Source organism: Mytilus californianus, unplaced genomic scaffold (assembly GCF_021869535.1).
Source record: "Mytilus californianus isolate M0D057914Y unplaced genomic scaffold, xbMytCali1.0.p SCAF_5, whole genome shotgun sequence".
Taxonomy (NCBI): domain Eukaryota; kingdom Metazoa; phylum Mollusca; class Bivalvia; order Mytilida; family Mytilidae; genus Mytilus; species Mytilus californianus.
In genome coordinates, this window is record NW_026262701.1 from 36401126 (window position 1) to 36422943 (window position 21818).

The 21818-nt window shown below is 32.4% G+C and overlaps 2 protein-coding genes across 2 annotated transcripts in view; both read left to right on the plus strand.

Annotated features, from left to right (window-relative positions):
- Positions 1–21818, plus strand: part of LOC127701643 (heat shock 70 kDa protein 12A-like) — a 66724-nt gene that overhangs the window by 28863 nt on the left and 16043 nt on the right. The window lies entirely within an intron of this gene.
- LOC127701642 (transcriptional regulator ATRX homolog) lies at positions 1811–20454 on the plus strand. Its single transcript, XM_052205625.1, has 4 exons — positions 1811–1876; positions 4547–4704; positions 10093–10194; positions 10770–20454. Exons 2-4 carry the CDS (start codon positions 4581–4583, stop codon positions 12494–12496), a joined length of 1953 nt encoding a protein of 650 aa, XP_052061585.1. The 5' UTR covers positions 1811–1876; positions 4547–4580; the 3' UTR covers positions 12497–20454.

Sequence of the window (21818 nt, forward strand, 5' to 3'; positions counted from 1 at the left end):
CTAGGAATGTAAGTCCCAGAATAAATTTTCCTAGGAAAATAAGTCCATACTAAGCTAGTAAAATATGTCTGTCACTTACTTTCCTACTAATAAAAGACATGGGCGTTTTACCTAGGAATATTAATGAAACGGACATGAATTCCTAGGAAAATTAGTCTGGGGACATATATTTTACTAAAGATCAATGCACAACTGTTAAACAAATGATTAAAACATAACAATTAAAAATTCCAATGTTTACATGTTAATGATTTCTTTCCTTACAAATCTTCCTATTAAAATAAAGGACATATGGACGTTTTTACCTAGGAATATTAATGAAATGGACATGAATTTCTAGGAAGATAAGTCTGAGGACATAAATTACTGACATCGGACTAAAAAAACTAGTAAATTCTGAAAACATGGACTTTTTATACTAGTAATATGTGTCCGCCCGGACACATTTTACCAGGACTAATTTTTCTCTTACATATATTTAAAAAATATCAGCTGCATGCGTATAACGGGTCAAGTAAAAGATATATATATATATACATGTGTATATGAGCATGGCACGTACGTTAAAGAGATAAAACATTATAGAGTTCAACTTGATTAGAGGCTGTACATTGACTCAAAAGGGAAGCGGCCCTAGATGTGTCTTCCATCAAACATATATAGTACAGAAATCCAAGTAAATCATAGTGTTACAAAACAACATGACATTATCTTAGAAAACAACAAATAAACCCGGCTATACATAAAAAACAGTTTGAACATGAATAAACCACACACACGCACGCACACACACACATATATATACTTGCATATATGTCTATAGTAATACCTATATTTGATATAAATTATATCTGGGAAATTCAATAGTTCACTGATGATCACTGATAGTCAATATTATATTATGTCCCAGTATATATTTAGTTTGTCATGTAATATGCTCTTTGTGAGCCCATTTGACAGTTTATCGGAAAATAAAAGATATTCGTAGACTTCTTCTATATATGATTAATGCATAGACTTTTTACATGTCCACTCCTGTAACGTTTGCCGAGGGTGGTAAAGGGTTATTTTCGTGCAACGTGATCGCCGTTTTTTATTTCACGTTCAACGTGTTTTTACTTTTTTATTTAACGTTCAGTCGTGTAAGACAGGTGCCTCGTTCAACGTGTTCTGCTTATTTAATTTTACGTGCATCGTGATTTTCAAAAGCTTATTTTGCGTGCTCGGTATTTTTCAAATAAAATTCAAATACTTGGCAGGGATCGTCAAGAAATACTTTTTTAAAAGCCGTAAACCATTTACATCATAAATGTGTATACTAAATCGGGAATAACAAGTAAAACAGAGAGTTTATATATACAAGAAGACAGTGACTCAACCTCAACCTCACAAAAGGTTCACAAAAATCTTTATTTTTCGTGCAACGTTCATGACGTTCAACGTGAAATTATGTCTTATTTCACGTTTTTTCCGTGCAAGCACCCCCCCTTTTACCACCCTCTTTGCCTAGTCCCCCTTTCAAAATGGATCCGCATCAGTCTTTCTTCTGTAAACCTGGGACTATTATTTCACAGTGAGACGGACAAACCGTGACATAATCATATTTATGCATTTTATTTTAAGATTTTTTTTAAATAGAATCAACTCCGGCACTCCATCCACCCTGGGAACAGTATATCTAACGTCAATATAAATATATGTTCCTGATCCACCAAGCAGTTTTTTTAAGTCACCCGCCTGACGGATCATGACGCGATTTGAAAATCAATAGAATTATTGACATCGAGAAAGTTGTTTCTTTCCCCTTACCCGCTAGGGATCGTAATTAATCAAAGCAGATTTTACTTGCTTGAGCTCATGCTCAAAATACTAACAGGTATCAAATGTAATCTAAAAGAAAAGCATAATTTATTTCCTTCTACATGCATAATGATATTTCAAAAATTCTTATATGTGAAAAATTCCTTAATTTATGGATGTTTAAATGGGAGGTAACTCCAGTCTTACAAGCGGCATCACTGTTTACCTGTTTACAACAGGTTGAATAAATTTTCATGTTATTAAGCATCAGCTGAGTGAGGTTTGATATCACAAGGCTACTATTGAAAAGATGACTAAAAGTTTAACATAATTTATGGTAATTATTGTTTAGATTGGTTTAGGGGAAAATTGGTTGGCAAACCCTTTGTTTGTAGCACAGGTACATAATTTGTTGTACACAGGATTCTCACTAGGATATTTTGATAGAGAGTTCTGGGACTCTTCTGTTTTTGAAATGGTGAATCCCTGTCGATTCTGACGAGTCCATAGTACTGTAACTCATTATAGTTCTGATACGAACCATCATGTATAGCTAACTGACTCTTTGTAGCGTGTTTGCATTGAGTGTGGGAGGTCATGGGTTCAAACCCCGGCCTGGTCAAACCAAAGACTTTAAAATTGGAATTTGCTGCTTCTCCGCTAAGTATGCGGCATTAACATGATTAAGGAGTGAGAGCAAAGACAGGTCAGCTCGTAATCAGAATAATGTGTCCTGGTAAGGTGACATGTCTTTCTGAGGACTGTTACCGTGTAAACTAGCACGTTAAAAATCCGGCTCAGCATGTCGGTCTAGTACAAAGCAGTATTACATTAACATGTTCTCCTGACTATGCATATTAATTTGCCGCTGGACTTTAAGCAGCCATCCATCATCATCATCATCATCATGTTTAGCTAAGTGGACTTCCTCAAATAGAAGAATCTTTAAATTAAATCTGGATTAGTCAGATTGATATAGCATATATTTATAAATACAAACAACCACATCTTTGTACTCCTCCAACTCTAATAAACACATATGTTTTGGGTTTTTCTAATTGTTGAAGGCCATATGATTACCAGTTATTGTTTACATCCTTAGCTTGCCTTTATGTGTTTACATGACAAACAGCTCATACCATACCTCCTTATATTAACATGTAAGTCACAGTACCCAAATTGCACATGTAACCAATTTGCAACAATTTTGTAAAAAGGGGGAGGAAAATCTAACAGATTTCTTAGGGACTGAACAATTTGTATTTTTATAATTTGCAGTTACATGTATGTATGTCTTTCAACATAGCTAAATAAATTTAAATGTACACATACATGTAACAGTCACATTATATATCAGCAGATGAAGTATTAAGTGAAAAAGGTAAAATCAACGTAGTCATTGCATGTGACATACAGGATTTATAGTGAAGACGCTTTATATCAGTGTGGTGAACTTATTACTCATTGGTAAATAATTGCTTTTCTCAACGGGATTTTAGCATTTTCTTCCATTTGAAAATGTGTCAGCTGGCATACAAATCATGATAGTACATCATGCATAGATTGACACTAAAGTATTCAATCAGTATACATTGTAATACAATTTCAGACGTAGGTAAAGTTCAGTGATAATTTTTACCATGTGGTTCGGTTGAGAACTTGAGAACAAAACTTTACGACCAAAGAGATGATTTCAGCTTCCCAATTGTGAACTTTCCATTTCTATGTTGCAACATTCCAGCCATCTTCACTAGCCAAGGATTACGATCCAGTCCCCTCCTCTCCACCCTTGGCCAAGATGCATACCAGCACAACCTGCAAATAAAGTATATATCTCCCAGTTGATATGATATTCCATAGCTTACATTTCCTATCATGATTTCCTTGATAGAGGGTTGCTGCTTACAAGAAAGCTATTGAACCAAGAGTTCCAAGTGGTGAAGTTGAAATCATCCCTTCAAACATTTTGCAGACATCATCAGTAGTTGGTTGATCATTATATGATATCTGTTTCACAGATGATGACGGATATATGTTCCAATTGTTGTACCACAATCCTGTCCTCTTTCCTTAAATGGGACCTACTGAATTAGACATCACTGTGTTTATACTTACATGAGCAACATGATAGGTGCCACATGTTGAGCTGGATCTGCTCACCCTTCCTGAGCTCCTGAGATCACCCCTGGTTTATGTTTGGGTTTGTGTTGCTCAGTCTTTAGTTTTGTATGTTGTGTTTTGCGTACTGTTGTTTGTCTTTTCGTCGTTTTTTGTTTTTTGCCATGCCTTTGACATAGTCCGTTTGTTATATAATTATCGAGTTTGAATATACCTTTGGTATCTTTTGCCTCTCTTCTTTAACAGTTAATCCGGTATACTAACGATATTTTAGTCTTGGAAAAAATAGTCTTAAGATTGCTTTGATATCTGACAGCCTATTTGGACTTGAACATGTTGAAAAGGACTATATAGAAAACAGGAATTACTGTCAGATCCAGAATTAGTAGTTGGGAGATCATTTTTATTTTCATATCATAATTGTTTAGATCTATTGTCAGGCAGATAAATCATAAACAAGCTTTTCTTTTTCATTTTGTTCCAGGAATATGTAACTATCCCTTTGTAGGTGATCTGAAGGCTTTATTCCTTCCAAAGCCCATTTACAGGGAGGGAATATTATCCTGTGAATTCCTCTACACACTATGAGAACAATTTAATAATGCACATATGTTTATTATTTATGCAGATAATTTTCAATAGAGATAAAATTTCCAACCAAAATGGGTAAAACTTCAAATGTACAGATGAAGTCAAAGACAGAAGAAAGTAGCAATGACCAAAATTTTACAGAGATGTCTAGTGATCATGAGGAATCTACAAGAAAAAAACCAGAATATTTAACAGGTGCATAGATCACGCTCATAATGCATATGTTTTAGTGTTAGATCTTAAGTCCTTTGAAAATATGGTTATTAATTATATACAGATACATTTGTATAATATTATCATATTAGAATCACATTGAATTTCAATTAAATTGAAAATACTTTTAACATGTTTAAAATGTAGTCTGTTCAGGCACTGAAGTAACTGCCTACCTCTATCATTTTAAAAGTTATAAACATGCTAAAAATACGGTAAATTACATAATTGAAACAAAAGCAACAGTGATATTAATTTTAAAATGATAAAGTAAATTTATAGAAGATATAGAAAAATTAAATATTTATAACAGACAGCAGGTTAAACAATATTGAAAGTGGTCATAAAACAAAGCATGCCAAGAATATTCAGATTTTTTTTTGGTTTTCAGTTATATACACTTAAGATTTATGATAAAATCTTACAAAATCAGATGCTACCAAAGTTTCTAATAACATGTATAAAGGATGAAAGTACAGTAATTATAAAAACCTTTTTCATAACTTAGCAATACAACTGATATAATATATACATTGAACAAATATTCACAGCACAATAGCCATGATAACATTAGTATTCAGATAGTCATTAATGTACAAACAATGTCAAATCATGTAAGAGAATATATGCCAAATCAACCAGCAGGTACAGATTTTTTATGCTGAACTATTCAATTATTTTACATCATGAACAAACACTAATTGAATAAACTTGAAACTAGATGGTTTTTTCCACTGATTTAATGTACATGTACATCTTTCTTATTGTGGCATATTTATCCCATACAAGTTTCGTTTTTGATGAAATGTTTGTCACATACATGTATAACACAGAAATGCATGCTTCTATGAGAAGATAACACAACAATCTAAATAAAATTGCATGAATCATAAATAAATCTAGATTTAGTTTCAGAGTAAATTGACCTTTCAGACCATTTTAATATTGCTGAAGGATAGAAATTTTAATGTTACAAATCCTATATTAATATAATTACAATTGATTTACTTTTTTGTCCCCTGCGCCACATATTGCAGGGGACATAGAAATACCGGGCGTCCGTCTGTCTGTCCGTGCATCTTTCTGATCAGTCTTGTTAGCACTCTCACATGTACATTTCTTGCCAGTTTTTTATAAAATTTATATCATAAGTTTATATTAGCATTGTTTCAGACAAGTTCAAAAATCAGTGCCTACCAACAATTTTTATAGGAGTTATGCCCTTGGAAATATTAATTATATGGAAAATTACATTGTTAGCGCTCTCATGTAAACAATGTTTCGATATTTTTATGAAACTTATGTCATAGGTTTATATCAGCAATGTCTGGGACATGTTTGAAAACCTTAACATGGAATTATCCACATTTTGAGTAAGAGCTGGTAGACTTTTCCATAATTTGTCCTAAATGTAGTACACTACACTGTTAAAATCTTTTTTGAAATATAACAGGTGTTATTTTTTATGGCCCCACAACAAAGCTGTCGGGGCCATATAGTTTTACCCTTATCCGTCATGCATTCATTCTGTCATTCCGCAACAGTTATACAGATTTTTTTCTAAACGCCTTCATATATTGAGCTGATTTTTAGTATGTGAGCCAACTATGATGAGTTACAGATTGGGTTAATGTTTGGTTCCGTTCTGCTGATTTTTGCTGAAATTATGGACTTTGGACTTTGAAAATTTCGTGAAAATAAGTTATACAGACTTTTTTTCTAAATGCCTTCACATATTGAGCTGATTTTTAGTATGTGAGTCAACTATGATGAGTAACAGATCAAGTTTACGTTTGGTTCCACTCCACTGAATTTTGCTGAAATTTCAGGCTTTGGACTTAAAATTACGTGAAAATAAGTTATACAGACTTTTATTTCTAAATGCCTTCACATATTGAGCTGATTTTAAGTATGTGAGTCTACTATAATGAGTAACAGATCAAGTTTACGTTTTGTTCCACTCCACTGATTTTTGCTGAAATTACGGGCTTTGGACTTTGAAAATTTCATGAAAATAGCAGTTATACAGACTTTTTTTCTAAATGTCTTCACATTTTGTGAAAAAAAACCCAGTTACTGTGAAAGTCCTTTTATTAGTGTGGTACCAAATTTAGTGGTTATCCTGGATGGCTTTATCCACGAACTTAAGTGTCCAACAAAATATAACAACTGTTGTCTAAATCAAGACATAGAAAGATCCCCATGTAGGTTTGACTACATGGATACGGGCAATCTAGAGAATACATCAAATATCAGCAAATGCACTATGAACTATATATACAACTTGAGACATGAAAAATTAATTTTGATTTTGATTGATGAAAGTCAGACTTTCAGTGAGGATATGCAATGAAAAAAAAATTCATATTAGGCTTTTTTATTCAATAAGAATTAATCCTACAATTCAAAATACATTTGTAGCAAATTTTTATGCCCAATTAACATCTTTGATGATCAGTTGAACATTTGATCTGGGGTTGATAAGTGTCATCACTTTTTATTACACATAAATGAATCAGCTTATTTCCGAGCCAATTATTTTATTAAAAATTTTATGAATGTTGTCTGTAATGAAAGAGGAACAAGTTCATGAAAATGAACACCTTATTTTTACAATGACCCACAAATCATTATAAACAACATATGATCATCAGGATTACTTTCAAGAATCTTCTTTTCTGATGGTTTCAAATTCTTCACTTGAATTTAAGAACTCATGAACATGTAACTTTTTCTCAAACCATGAAAAATTGATACCCACGAATAAAAGTACTTCCACATTTTTAGCCCACCTGGCCCAAAGGGCAAAGTGAGCTTTTCTCATCACTTGTCGTCTGTCGTTGTCTGTTAACTTTTACAAAAATCTTTTCTTCTGAAACTGGGCCAAATTTAACCAGACTTTGCCACAATCATCAGGGTATCTAGTTTAAAAAATGTGTTGGATGATGCCACCTACCAACCAAGATGACTGACATGGCTAAAATAGAACAATTATAGGGGTAAAATGCAAGTTTTGTCTATTATTTTGAAAACCATTTTAAATAGATAAAATCTGACAGGGGCAGAAATGTTCAACATAATGAGCTCTACCAATTTCCATATACGTCAAAACTGTCAGCTGGTCAGGTGACTTCTGATAGGAGTTATAGCCCTTATATAACAAATTTTACCATTTTTAGCTCACCTTTCCAAAGGAAATGTGAGCTTTTGCCATCACTTGGCGTCCGTCGTCGTCTGTCGTTGTCCTTCGTCGTCCGTCTGGTGTAAACTATTTCAAACATCTTCTCCTCTGAAACTACTGAACCAATTCCAACTAAACTTAAGCTGAATGATCCTTAGGGTATTTAGAATAAAGTTTATGTTTTATTTTCTGTTTTGTCAAAAAACAATGGCCGTCATGGCTAAAAATAGAACATAGGAGTAAAATGCTGTTTTTGGCTTATATCTCAAAAACTAAAGCATTTACAGCAAATCTGACATGGGGAAAATGTTCATTAGGTCAAGTTCTATCAGCCCTGAAATTTGTAGATGAATCTAACAACCCATTGTTGGGTTGCTGCCACTAAATTGGTAATTTTAAGGAAATTTTGCAGTTTTCGGTTATTATCTTGAATATTATTATAGATAAAGATAAACTGTAGACAGCAAAAATTTTCAGCAAAGTAAGATCTACAAATAAGTTTATATGACCAAAATTGTCAATTGACCCCTTAAGGAGTTATTGCCCTTTAAGGACAATTTTACACAATTTGTTTATCATGTTTTCTAATTTTAAAAAATCTTCTCCTCTGAAACTACAGAACCAAATTAAACCAAACTTAAGCTGAATGATTCTTAGGTTATCTAGAATAAAGTTTGTGTTTTATTTTCTGTTTCCTCAGAAAACATGGCCATCATGGCTAAAAATAGAACATAAGGTAAAATGCAGTTTTTGACTTATATCTCAAAAACTAAAGTATTTAGAGCAGGTCTTGAATGTTATTGTAGATAAAGATAAACTGTAAACAGCAAAAATGTTCAGCAAAGTAAGATCTACAAATAAGTTTTCTATGACCAAAATTGTCAATTGACCCCTTAAGGAGTTTTTGTCCTTTAAAGACAATTTTTCACAATTTGTTCATCTAGTTTGCTTACTTAAAAAAATCTTCTCCTTTGAAACTGCTGAATCAATTTCAAACTTGGGTTAGAATGAGTTTCAGAGTATCTAGTATAAATTTTGTTTTTTATTTCCTTGTATAGCCACTATGGCTAAAATGGAACATAGGGGTAAAATGCATTTTTTTGCTTTTGAAGAAAATATGACTGATACAAAGAACATTTAAATGGCATTTTTAAGCCACTCATTAATATATATTGAAAAGCAAAAATAATCAGTTATGAAAGATTTAAGCAAAAAATTACAGGTGAGTGATTTAGGCTCTTGAGAGCCTCTTGTTTTTCATTTTTGCCTATTATCTTGTAAACTATAATAGATAAAGAGAAACTTTAAATTGCAAAAATGATCAGCAAGACAGGTTCTACAAATAAGTATTTCATGGTCTAAATCATCAGCCGACTTCTTATTAGAGTTATTGCCCTTTGATGATGATTTTTACCATTCTTTTTGCGTTTTTGCCTTATATCTTAAAAATTATAATAGATAGATAGAATCTTAGATCAGCAAAAATGATCAGGAAGACAAGATCTACAATTAAGACACATAGAGAAAATTGTCCGACGACTCCTTATTGGAATTATTGCCTTTTAATGACGATTTTTACCATTTTTTTTAATGTGTTTTGCCTTACATGATAAAAATTATAATAGATAAATAGACACTTTAAATCACAAAAATGATCAGGAAGCCAAGATCTACTAACAAGTCAAATTTTGCCAATATAGGTAGTAGACTGTCACTCTGTATATATAGGAGTGATTGCCCTTAAATAAGGATTTTTTTTTACCCTCTTTTGTGTTTTGAGCAAAAACTAAAGAAAATAGAGAGAAACTAAACAGACTAATGATCAGCAATACAAGATCAACAAAGTAAAGATTTTTGTCATGAATACTATTCTTGTCTACAATGTTGGAGCGTGTCCTTTGTTGAATATGCACATAGACTAAGGTGAGCAACACAAGCTCTTTTGATCCTCTAGTTAGTATATGAGTCTTCTTTGATGAGTTACAGATTGAGCTTATGTCTGGTTCCTCTCCACTGATTTGTGCCGAAATTATGGGCTTTGGACTTAGGAAATTTCAAGATAACAGTTATACAGAATTTGAATTAATTTTAATTTTAATTTAAAGAAATGCATTACGAGATAACTGTGTTCTCAGGTCATATATTGTACTAAACTTAATGAACTTCAGACATGTTCTTTATTATTTTAGCGTCAGAATTTGATACTAAAGTTTGTGATTACTGTGGTCTAGTTTTCTATGGACGTTTTGCCTATGTCAGCAAAAGCAGTCATATGAGGAAGATCCATGCAGGTATTTATTTATAGTATCCTATAATACCTTACAACACTTTAAGGACTGTTGAATGAAAATTTGTCGGCCTAAATAACTAAATTGGAATCTATTTCATCAGTTTATTTTGCTATGTAAACTAACATGACTGAGATGTTGTATGATTGCCAATGAGACAACTATCCACTAGAGTCTAAATGAAGTGGATTGAAGCAATTTGTGTTTCCTCAGTAAAGCATTCATTAACCGAATGATTTTATAATGAATTGACTATCATACAAGCTGATGTTAATTTTCGTATTTATGGAGTGTACAATTAAAAAGATTTGTGAATGTATGCTGTGATTTCTTGGATTTTAATGAATATTATATTTTCATTTACTAGACAACTTTTGTGAAATTTTTTCCACAAATAAAGAGATTTATTGTGGAAGTATTTTTTCTCCTGCAGATTATCTGGGGTATAAAGATAGAGCACTAAAAACAATATTATAAAATATTTTTATTGTTCTTATGTCATTTCATACCAAACATATATTGGTCCCAGTCTTTCTCCTGAGTAGATATACATTTGATTATAAGATTTATTTTTGTAGATGTTCATAAGTTGAGGTATAAAGATAGAAGAACCAATACCCCAGATTTTATACCTGATTCAGTGTTTGTGTGCCATCTCTGTGGGACAAAATGTAGATACAGAAATAGTCTGAAAATACATCTGATGAAAAAACATAATGGTGCTGAACTACCAGAGGTCCTCATAACAGAAAAAGTTACTCCTGCAGTGAAGAAACCAGCTGTTATGTTTTTTTGCCCATATTGTGATAGAAAATACCAGTCAAGAGATAGTGTGCTAAGACACTGTCGGGAACATCATAAAGGTAATGAAGAGCCCAAGGAGTTCCAGACAGAAATAGGGATTCAATATAGTCAGCGAACAGTTTTACCATCAACTCCAAATTCTCAGGATTCAGAACCTAGTCATAGCACAGACAAGAAATCTGAGTCTGTGGAGTCACTTCTGGCAGTTAAAACAGAAACACGGAAAGAAAAAAGGAGGAATAGAGAAAGACTTAAAAAACTGAAAGAATATAGCGAGTTAATGATGAAGTCCAAAGAACCAGATGAATTGGTTGTTGTCATTAAAAAAGAACCTTGTGAATCAGTTTTTGAATCAACAGCTGTAAATAAAACAGAACATTTTTTAACAACAGGGGGCAGCACTGCAGGTAAAGGAAATAAGGATCAGTCAAGGAGAACAATTAGTAAAAGAAAGTCAAAGCCTGTGAAGAGGAAAGTTGCACAACCTGATGAAGAAAGTCAGAAAAGGAGGAGAACAACTGATATTTCAAGTGAAAATGATCAGGTTCAGATGACAGATGAAGAAATGGATAAAAGAATAGAAAATGAGATTGCACTTTTTTTTCAAACAAGTAATGATGCCACGAAAAACAAAAAAATAAATAAAAGAAAGATGAAGAAATGCAAAGAACATTCTGAATCAAATATAATGGTAAGTGATCCAATTAAACAAGAGTCGTTGTCTGACGCAGTGAATATTAATACAACTGAACAGGAAATGTTCATTCATCCCATACCTCTTCTTCCTGGAAACTTACAAAGTAAAAGATCTAAACAAAAGTCCAGTGTCAGTCTCTCTTGTAAAAATGATGGAGGACAAAGTCCAAGCCAATCTGACACTTCACTGAATAAGGATGAAATAGATCAATCATTGAAAAGCCTGTCAAGTAGAAGTTTAGAGCATATTGAGAAACCTCTCCATCAAAGGTCTAATGAGGAAGAAAAAGACACTAGTCAGGAAGAATCTGAAATTACTAACATAGAACACAAATCTCCTGTGAGAATAGAAAGAATTGATTTGGATGAAAGTTCAGATTTTGAGGGAGAACCATTAAAAACCGATATCAAAGATGCTTTACATCAAAGACTTATCATTGCAAGGGATCAGTTAAACTACACACCAGTGACAAAATCTGGATCAAGTCAGAAAGAAACTGAAATTGGTAACAAAGAAGACAAGTCTTTAGAGAGAAAAGAGATAATTGATATTGATGATAGTTCAGATTTGGAGGAAGAACCAATAAAAACTGGCATCAATGAGGATGAAAGTCATGATGAAGATAATGATAAGTCTGTAATGTTGGCCATACATGAAGTACTACATGGACATGATGGAGATACTGTGGGTAGAAAAAGTATATTTGACCATTTGTCAGAGAGAGATCAACTAAAAATAGCACTGAATACCTCAGACCAGAACAACATTGAAACTAAAGATCCAAATAGTGAGGAAATTCTGTAAACAAATGTATTTTTTATTTTCTAATTATACAGCATAGATTTCTTCAACCATCTATTATTAAACAATTATATGTATGATACTTTAACTTGGTAAGATATTCGTGGTTTTAAATGTTGGCTTCTTTGCCACCGACATGTTTAAAAGAGTTCAATCAAGAGTACAACGTTGAAGGAACCCTTCATTGGTCATCTATATAATATATTGTATGTTTCAAGCCTTGAAGTTGCTGATATGCCCAGTAATTTATTCCAGAGGCTGATTTCATACTCTCATTGTGTAAAAAGATGCATCAATGATTTGAACACTGTTATACATGTATCACAAAAACAGATGATTTATGCATTAATGATAATTAATATAACAGTGCAAAGTTTAAAATGCTAGATTTTTCAACTGTTACGCATATTCATAGATTTTACTGTTGATAGATAGCATAAATTTCATTTTCTGTAAAAAAAGAATGACAGAAATTGCATTTTTGTCGAGCCTGCGACTTTTGTCGCAGAAAGCTCGACATAGGGATAGCGATCCGGCGGCGGCGGCGGCGTTAGCTAACTTCTTAAAAGCTTTATATTTTAGAAGATGGAAGACCTGGATGCTTCATACTTTGTATATGGATGCCTCATGTTACGAAGTTTCCGTCAGTCACATGTCCAATGTCCTTGACCTCATTTTCATGGTTCAGTGACTACTTGAAAAAAAAGTTCAGATTTTTTGTAATGTTAAATTCTCTCTTATTATAAGTAATAGGATAACTATATTTGGTATGTGCGTACCTTGCAAGGTCCTCATGCCCGTCAGACAGTTTTCACTTGACCTCGACCTCATTTCATGGATCAGTGAACAAGGTTAAGTTTTCGTGGTCAAGTCCATATCTCAGATACTATAAGCAATAGGTCTAGTATATTCGGTGTATGGAAGGACTGTAAGGTGTACATGTCCAACTGGCAGGTGTCATCTGACCTTGACCTCATTTTCATGGTTCAGTGGTTATAGTTAAGTTTTTGTGTTTTGGTCTGTTTTTCTTATACTGTATGCAATAGGTCTACTATATTTGGTGTATGGAATGATTGTAAGGTGTACATGTCTAGCTGGCAGGTGTCATCTGACCTTGACCTCATTTTCATGGTTCAGTGGTCAAAGTTAAGTTTTTGAGTTTTGGTCTTTCTTTCTAATACTGCATGCAATAGGTCAGCTATATTTGGTGTATGGAATGATTGTAAGGTGTACATGTCTAGCTGGCAGGTGTCATCTTACCTTGACCTCATTTTCATGGTTCAGTGGTCAAAGTTAAGTTTTTGAGTTTTGGTCTTTTTTTCTGATACTATATGCAATAGTTCAACTATATTTGGTGTATGGAAATATTTTATGATCTATATGTCAGTCACGCAGGTTTTATTTGACCTTGACCTCATTTTCAAGGTTCATTGCTCAGTGTTAAGTTTTTGTGTTTTCGTCTGTTTTTCTTAAACTATAAGCAATAGGTCAACTATATTTGTTGTATGGAAGAATTGTTAGCTGTACATGCCTGCCTAGCATGGTTCATCTGACCTTGACCTCATTTTCATGGTTCATTGGTCAATGTTTAGTTTACTTGGTTAATGTTAAGTTTATGTGACAGTTGTAATAAAGCTTTATATTTAGGACTATCAACATAATATCAATGATTAGTAAAGAAGGCGAGACATTTCAGCGTGTGCACTCTTGTTTGACTTTCACTAAAAAAAATTGAATGAGTAGCATGGACTTTTATATGATGTCACAAGCATTTTCTAAATTGACATCATGGATCATAAACTACCTTTTTTTTTTGTTATGGATTACCTCAAGCTTAAAAAAGACATAAATGCAAGTCTGAAATTAAAAGTGAAAAAGGCAAAGGAAAGCCCTTATAAGCCCTGTCCTTTATAAAAAGTCATTGATTCATTGAATATGCATTCAATATTAAAAAATGTCATAACTGTATAATTCATTTATATTTATCCTAACAAATAATATTATGACAATGAAAAAAATTAAATTTGTTTTGCATCCATAATCAGTCTAATATTTAAAGGGATCATAGAACCATTTACTGATTTTTGTGGAATCATTGATTGAACTCTGCTATCATGATGTAAAAGCCATACTAGTGTTGGTATTAATCAAAAGTTTTTTAAGTAGACATTTTTTCATTGTCATTTGAAGGACTGCATATTAATCATCTTTTTATTCTGTAATTCTGAATATTGTATGTAACCAATATATATAGCTAAGTATTACAGTGGACTAAATATGTGTTGTTGGGTTACTGTGTAAGTTATGTCTACTCTTATGAACATCTTATAAAGACCTGAATCTATTCAAAAGCTGACTGTTTTCATCCAAACAAACAAAATTAAAGTATATTGGTATTTAATAAGTCCTCTGTTTTACCAAAATTTGTAGAAAGTTACATTTGTAGCACAGTACATTTCAAAGTGTAGAACTATACAGAATTTTTGATAATGATTTATTTCATGTGCCAAAAAATGTACATTTTAGTAATTTTCACAGAGTCTCCAATTAGAACAGATATAACTGCAAAAGTAAATACCCACAAATAAAATACTGTGGATTCATTTATTTTTGTGGGTACCAATTTTGTGGATTACAGAAATCTTGCATTTTCGAGGATATGTGATTTCGTGGTTCTGCCAAAGTCTGTTTACATCTTTATAGAAATTTGTATTTCGTTGAACATTTAAATTCGTGGTTCACCTGTACCCACAAAACCCACGAAAATTGGTATAATAATGATTCCACAGTATTACCAACCACAAAGCAAATTTGCATGCTTTTGAAATTAACAAAATGTCATAGAACAGAGGTCTAAGCAAATAGGAACAAACTGTTTGTGGATTTAGCATCTTTTGATAACTTCAAATGTCAACTAAACTTTTGAAATCTGCCCTCAAACTATTGGATTTATATTAGTATCTTAAATATACTCACAGGCAATATTTGCATATAGAAAGTTGATTTTGTTTAAGCTCATATGTAGACCTTTTTATGTTTTTTTGCTTTTATTGTGGTGTAGGGCTCCTTTCATTTAAGTTAAGCATAATGTCCTTATAATTTGAATTCTGATATTTATAAAGCTATTTTGATATCTATATAAATTCTTTCAATGAATATTCGCTTAATTATGCAAACAGAAAGAAAGGCCTCCTATCAGAATTTTGGCAGAATTTTTTTTTTTAACTATAAACAGAACAGCAGTATAAGTTCTTGTTTGTTGTAGGGGCCTCTGTGGCTTAGTTGTCTGAGTAGTTCACTAACCTGTCAACACTGAGGTTGTGAGTTTGAATCCTCACTTGGCAGGTGTGATCGACTCTAATTTTAATGGTCTAGGATTGCAAGTTTTCCTGCCGAGGTCAGTGGTTCTAACCCGACACTCTGGCTTCCTCCACCGATAAAAACTGATCACCAAGAAATAGCCAATAGTGCTGAAAGTGGCTTTAAACACCAATCAATCAATCTGTTATGTTGTTGCTGTTATTGAGCATTGGGGATGAAAGGGATACAGATCTCAGATGATTCTAAGTGGGTTTTTTTTGTAAAGGCTTACATAAGAGTTATTTAATACTTCAAAAAAAAAATTAACTGACATTGAAAGTTCATGTAATGCACAAAATAATTAAGGATCACTACCATTTGGAGTAATTTTATAATACTTTTTATCACCCATCAAATAAAAAATTATAGACATACTATTTATATTGATTGAAGTTTTTTTATGCCCCCTCCGCTACGGGGGCATTAAGTTTTACCCTTGTCCGTCTGTACGTCCGTACATCAGTACGTCCCGTAATTGGTTTCCCTTCACTAACTTTAGTTTGCCTAAACCAAATGTTATGAAACTTATACACAATGCTTATTACCACAAAACACAGATCAAGTTCGAATTTGGGTGGTGTCGCTTTTACCTTTCTAGAGTTATGCCCCTTTCCAAATTGAAAAATTGCATAATTTTTTGTTTCCGTTCCCTAACTTTAGTTTGCCTCAACCAAATGTTATAAAACTTATACACATAGCTTATTACCACAAAACACAGATCAAGTTTGAATTTGGGTGGCGTCACTTTTACCTTTCTAGAGTTATGCCCCTTTACAAATGGAAAAATTTCTGAATTTTTCGTTTCTGTTCTCTAAAGTTTGCCTCAACCAAATGTTATGAATCTTATACACAATGCTTATTTCCCAAAACACAGTTCAAGTTTGAATTTTGGTGGTGTCACTTTTACCGTTCTAGAGTTATGCCCTTTACAAATAGAAAAATTGCTGAATTGGTTTCCGTTCTGTAACTTAAGTTTGCCTCAACTAAATGTTATGAAACTTATACACAATGCTTATTACCAGAAAACTCAGATCAAGTACGAATTTTGGTAGGGTCATTTTTACTGTTCTTGAGTTATGTCCCTATATAATGTTATATGCAAGGGGGCATCATTTGTGTCCCATGGACACATTCCCCATTTATTGTTTATTAAATCGACACATCTGATTTAATTTTTGTTCAAAAATTTTGTCTTCTAATATTTCAATATAAGCATGTTTAGAGTTTCGAAAAAAATTCATAATTTTTCATTGAAAAATTATTTCATGAACTTTAATTACTTTTTTAAACTATTTTCCATATGTATACCAAAAATCAGCACATTTGAAGGCTTAATGAAAGAGATTGTGACCCTTTTCTTTGAGTAACAAATTTGGTTTGGGAAAATTCATCCTTTTTTCAAGGCATTTTTTAATGATTTAAACTTTTTCAGGCTTTTTTGTTTTTTTGTTCAGTGTATTAAAGAAAACCTTACAAATTCATGATTGAAGATCACAATAGTATAAATTGAATCAACACCATACTGCTTAGTTATAAGAAATGTACATGTAGTGCTGAATGGCTTGAGCTTCCTTCTGCATTTGTTTTATGTTGATGCATGTAGAAGATAAGAATAGTCACATTTTTCATATTATTTGTAATTAATAATTGTTGATTTTAACTTGTTTACGTTCAATGTAACATACCTGCAGATTATTCATGCATCTGTATCTGTATTTGTTTATGATCATTTACCATGGTAGGGAATTTCTATAATGGGATTAACCTTTATTTGGAGTCTAACATTTGTATAATAGCAGCTTATATAATTTCCAGAAAAATGTAGTTGTTCAAAAACTTAAATTACGTGTTTGTCTTCCATTGAGATAGCTTTTAAATGTCATTAAGTAAAAAGGCAAATTAGTTTTAGTAAAGTCATGGGGCTAAACTTGTTTGATTGATCACCTGATCTTAAAGTCAAGTTACAGTAAATGGGCACAGTGCAGGAAATGCTGGGGAAATATTGTGATGTTTTATAAAATACAGTCGTTGTCATTGACCACCTTGCAACTTGTGATGTTGCAGCATAAGGACATTTTTCTCTGTTCTTTAAATATTTTGCCAATTATTCTCTATGCTTTATATTTCAGCACCCTATTATTCTCCATTCTTTCCTTTGTTGCCTTTTTTTCTCTTTTCTTTATTTTTTTTACCATTTTACTGTAGTATTGGCCTATTACGGTATTCTATACACTGTAAACCCCATCCAGACCCTTGAGCATGGTACAGTAAATCTTATGAGTTTATGGTTTAGGAAGGTTTTCGTTATTTATATATAAAAATCTTTTGGGTTAAATTGACTTCAATTCACATTAGAGTATTTAAGAATTAAACAACAACAAGAACAGAAGTTTCAGATATTATCATCTGATAGTGGGACATTATAAAATAATTAAAATAACATTGTGACTGTTAACAGTTTCCATGCAATAATTTATGAATTGTTCAACCAATGCTTTTCAAATTTCAATATGTTGTTACCTTTTACAAAATTGATGTCAAGTTGGAAATGGACTATTTTCACTTTTGCTGTTCAGGAATAATGGTCCTTGATAGATTGGAAAATGGCACTTTTTGTCCAAACAGGCACATAGAGAATGTGTCAAGTCAAACAAGCCTGAAAGCACCCTTCATTTGTACATAGGAATACATTAATTTCAGTCTTACAAGCTGCCTAAGTTCAATAATGGTTACCTTCAAAGACAGAAAAACTGGTATCCTGTCAATTTGACAGCTCCTTCTTTGTTTGTATGTTGTGTTGGTTCTACAGGGAATACAAAGTCAGTGACCACCATTTTGTTTTACATCATTGGATTCCTTAAACAATGACGAATGAAATATCAATTAAAAAATCTATTTTCTTAGTTTAAAGATTTATGTATGAAAACTAGAAGAATGAAGTTTTGTTTTTTCCTATACATTCTAAGTAATTTTATAGCTTTGATGTACATTTTACACTACTCTTTTACTAGTAAACAAGGTCAGTGACATACAGTCGTATTTACATGTTCATTAACAAAATCTTATCTATTGCAAAATGAAAAAAAATGCTATGGACAGGTTTTTATGCCCCACCTACGATAGTAGAGGGGCATTATGTTTATCGGTCTGTGTGTCCTTTCGTTCTTTCTTCCGTCTGTCCCGCTTCAGGTTAAAGTTTTTGGTCTAGGTAGTTTTTGATGAAGTTGAAGTCCAATCAACTTGAAACTTAGTACACATGTTCCCTATGATATGATCTTTCTTATTTTAATGCCAAATTAAGAGTTTTGACCCCAATTACACTGTCCACTGAACATATAAAATGATAGTGCAAGTGGGGCATCCGTGTACTATGGACACATTCTTGTTTTATGATATTTTACCTTAACCTCATTTTCATGGTTAAAAAATAAATGTTCTTTTTATGAGTAGGTCTATTTATTAATTACAATGAATATAAGTTGCTATAATTGCTTTCATCCACTTTATTTGAACATTGGTGGATAATAGTCTCTTTGGCAATCATACCACATCTCCTTATTTTTATATAGAGCTACTATATTTGTTCAAAAGAATCAATGTTACATGTACATTTTGTTATTACAGATTCACATGACCTTGACTTAATTTTCTTGGTCTATTGATTTATTTTAAGTTTTTTCCATATACTTAGTATAATCATCAACTTAATTTTGGTGAGTGTCTCTGCAGTGTCTGCACTAATGTTTTTTGCCAAGACTGCCTGGCTGAATACTGTCAACATATTATTCAGTTATAATCAATTGAGCAGGCACCATATATCAGCATGTGCACTCTGGTTTATTGTTGTTTTTGTTTTTAACCCTTGCTTCTGATTTCTTAGCAGCGGAACATGTACAGTAGCTTTTATGGTCCTTGGGATGGTAGGCAAATACAAAAAAAAAATATCCAAAGGATCAGAAGAGCTATTTTTTTTGCAGCTTCTAATTTTTGTGTTCACAAAATATTGTTTCCATAATAAATTTCAATGATAAGAGATGTTTCAAGAGCTTTAAAACCAAAAGGGCCTACACAGAATATAAAAGGCCAAATAAATGTATCTAGCCTTTTTAGTCAGTAGAATTTTATTGTGAAGTAATAATAACAGATTTTTCTGTCCAGTTCCAATACAGAAAACCTTCTTAACTTCACAGATAGTGTGACAATTTTTATTTACATTATTTCTGTTCATGTGAGAGTAGGGAAAATGTATTAGTTTACACTCATTTGAAATTACAAATCTTATGTTATGAAACTTTTAAGAAGTTTGAAAATCATTTGTCTAATCAACTAATTCAGGGGCAGGGGTTTGAACTTTCCAGAGAAGAGTGGTTGGTAAAACTTTTGGTCCTTGGTTAATTTTGTTGGAGTGATTGGTTGTTGTAAATATATTAGTCTTAATGTAACAAAAGTATCATCAGTTGTTAAAATAAGTTGTTTTATCATCAGAAGGTAGATTTACATTCGACTGTTTCATGTTTATTCTGTGTAATAATGTATATTATCAGCAAGTATACTTGTTGTAACCCTGTGTTAACATTATTATAAATAAAAATATGACATAACATCCAGAGTTTCTCTATCACATGTTATAACAAAGGTTCATAGTATAGTCTTTTCTGTGTCAGCATATGCATAGTTGACAAGATTTTTCTCAAACTCTTATACTTCAGTCGTCAGGGTTAGATTATTTTCAGTATGAGGTCATTTCCTCAGCTCAGTATTTTACATGACAAGTTAACAATATTTTATGTATGTGTAGTTAATTTTGGTATGATTCATTGTATATGCTGTAAGCCTTAAATGCACGTTCCAGTGAACTGGAAGTGTCCATAATTAGTTCGGTTCCTCATAAAACACACATTATATGTCAGGAATATTTGGTATGATTGGTTGCCAGACATTGAAGATATTGATCAAATGTCCATCCTCCAGAGGTCAGGTTAGAATTTTCAGAATAAAATACATGTAGATCTTCATTAACCATGCATCATAAATAATAGTTTGAAAAGCTTTTGTGCATGAATACACTAATTGCATATGAACGATTGCATTTGACAGATTTCATTTCACCATTGAGGAGACTTCAGTTTTGAGTTCATTGACCTTAAAAAATCTTAATTTTACAGTAGGCTAGACATTTTATTGGCTTTAATGCTGGTGCCACCATTTGTGTGCTTGCAGATACTATTTAATCTTACTTTATGTAGCACAATGGCTCAATACAGATATATCCATATGATAATTAGTCCCCTACCGACGAAGTCGAAGGGGACTATAGGTTTGCACTCTGTCTGTCTGACTGTCCGTCCGTCCGTCAGTCCGGCAAATCAGTTTTCCACACTTTTTTCCTTTGTGCTTGAAGATATTGATTTGATATTTGGTATATAGTTTTATCATGACAAGTTACAGATCAAGTTTGAATTTTGTTCCTGTCTGATGATTTTTAGCAGAGTTATGGTCCTTGGACTTAGAAAATTAACACAAATAATCAGTTTTCCACACTTTTTTGTTATGCTTTCATATATTGATTTAATATTTGGTATATAGTTTAACAATGACAAGTTACAGATCAAGTTCAAATTTTGTTCCGGTCTGATGATTTTGTGCAGAGTTATGGTCCTTGGACTTAGAAAATTCACGCAAATAATCAGTTTTCCACACTTTTTTTTGGGTATGTTTGAAGATATTGATGTGATATTTGGTATATAGTTTTACCATGACAAGTTACAGATCAAGTTCGAATTTTGTTCGGTTCAGATGATTATTTTGCAGAGTTATGGACCTTGAACTTAGAAAATTCACGCAAATAATCAGTTTTCCACACATTTTTTTTGTCATGCTTGAAGATATTGATTTGATATTTGTTATATAGTTTACACCATGACAATTTAAAGATCAAGTTAGCATTTTGTTCCATTACAATGAA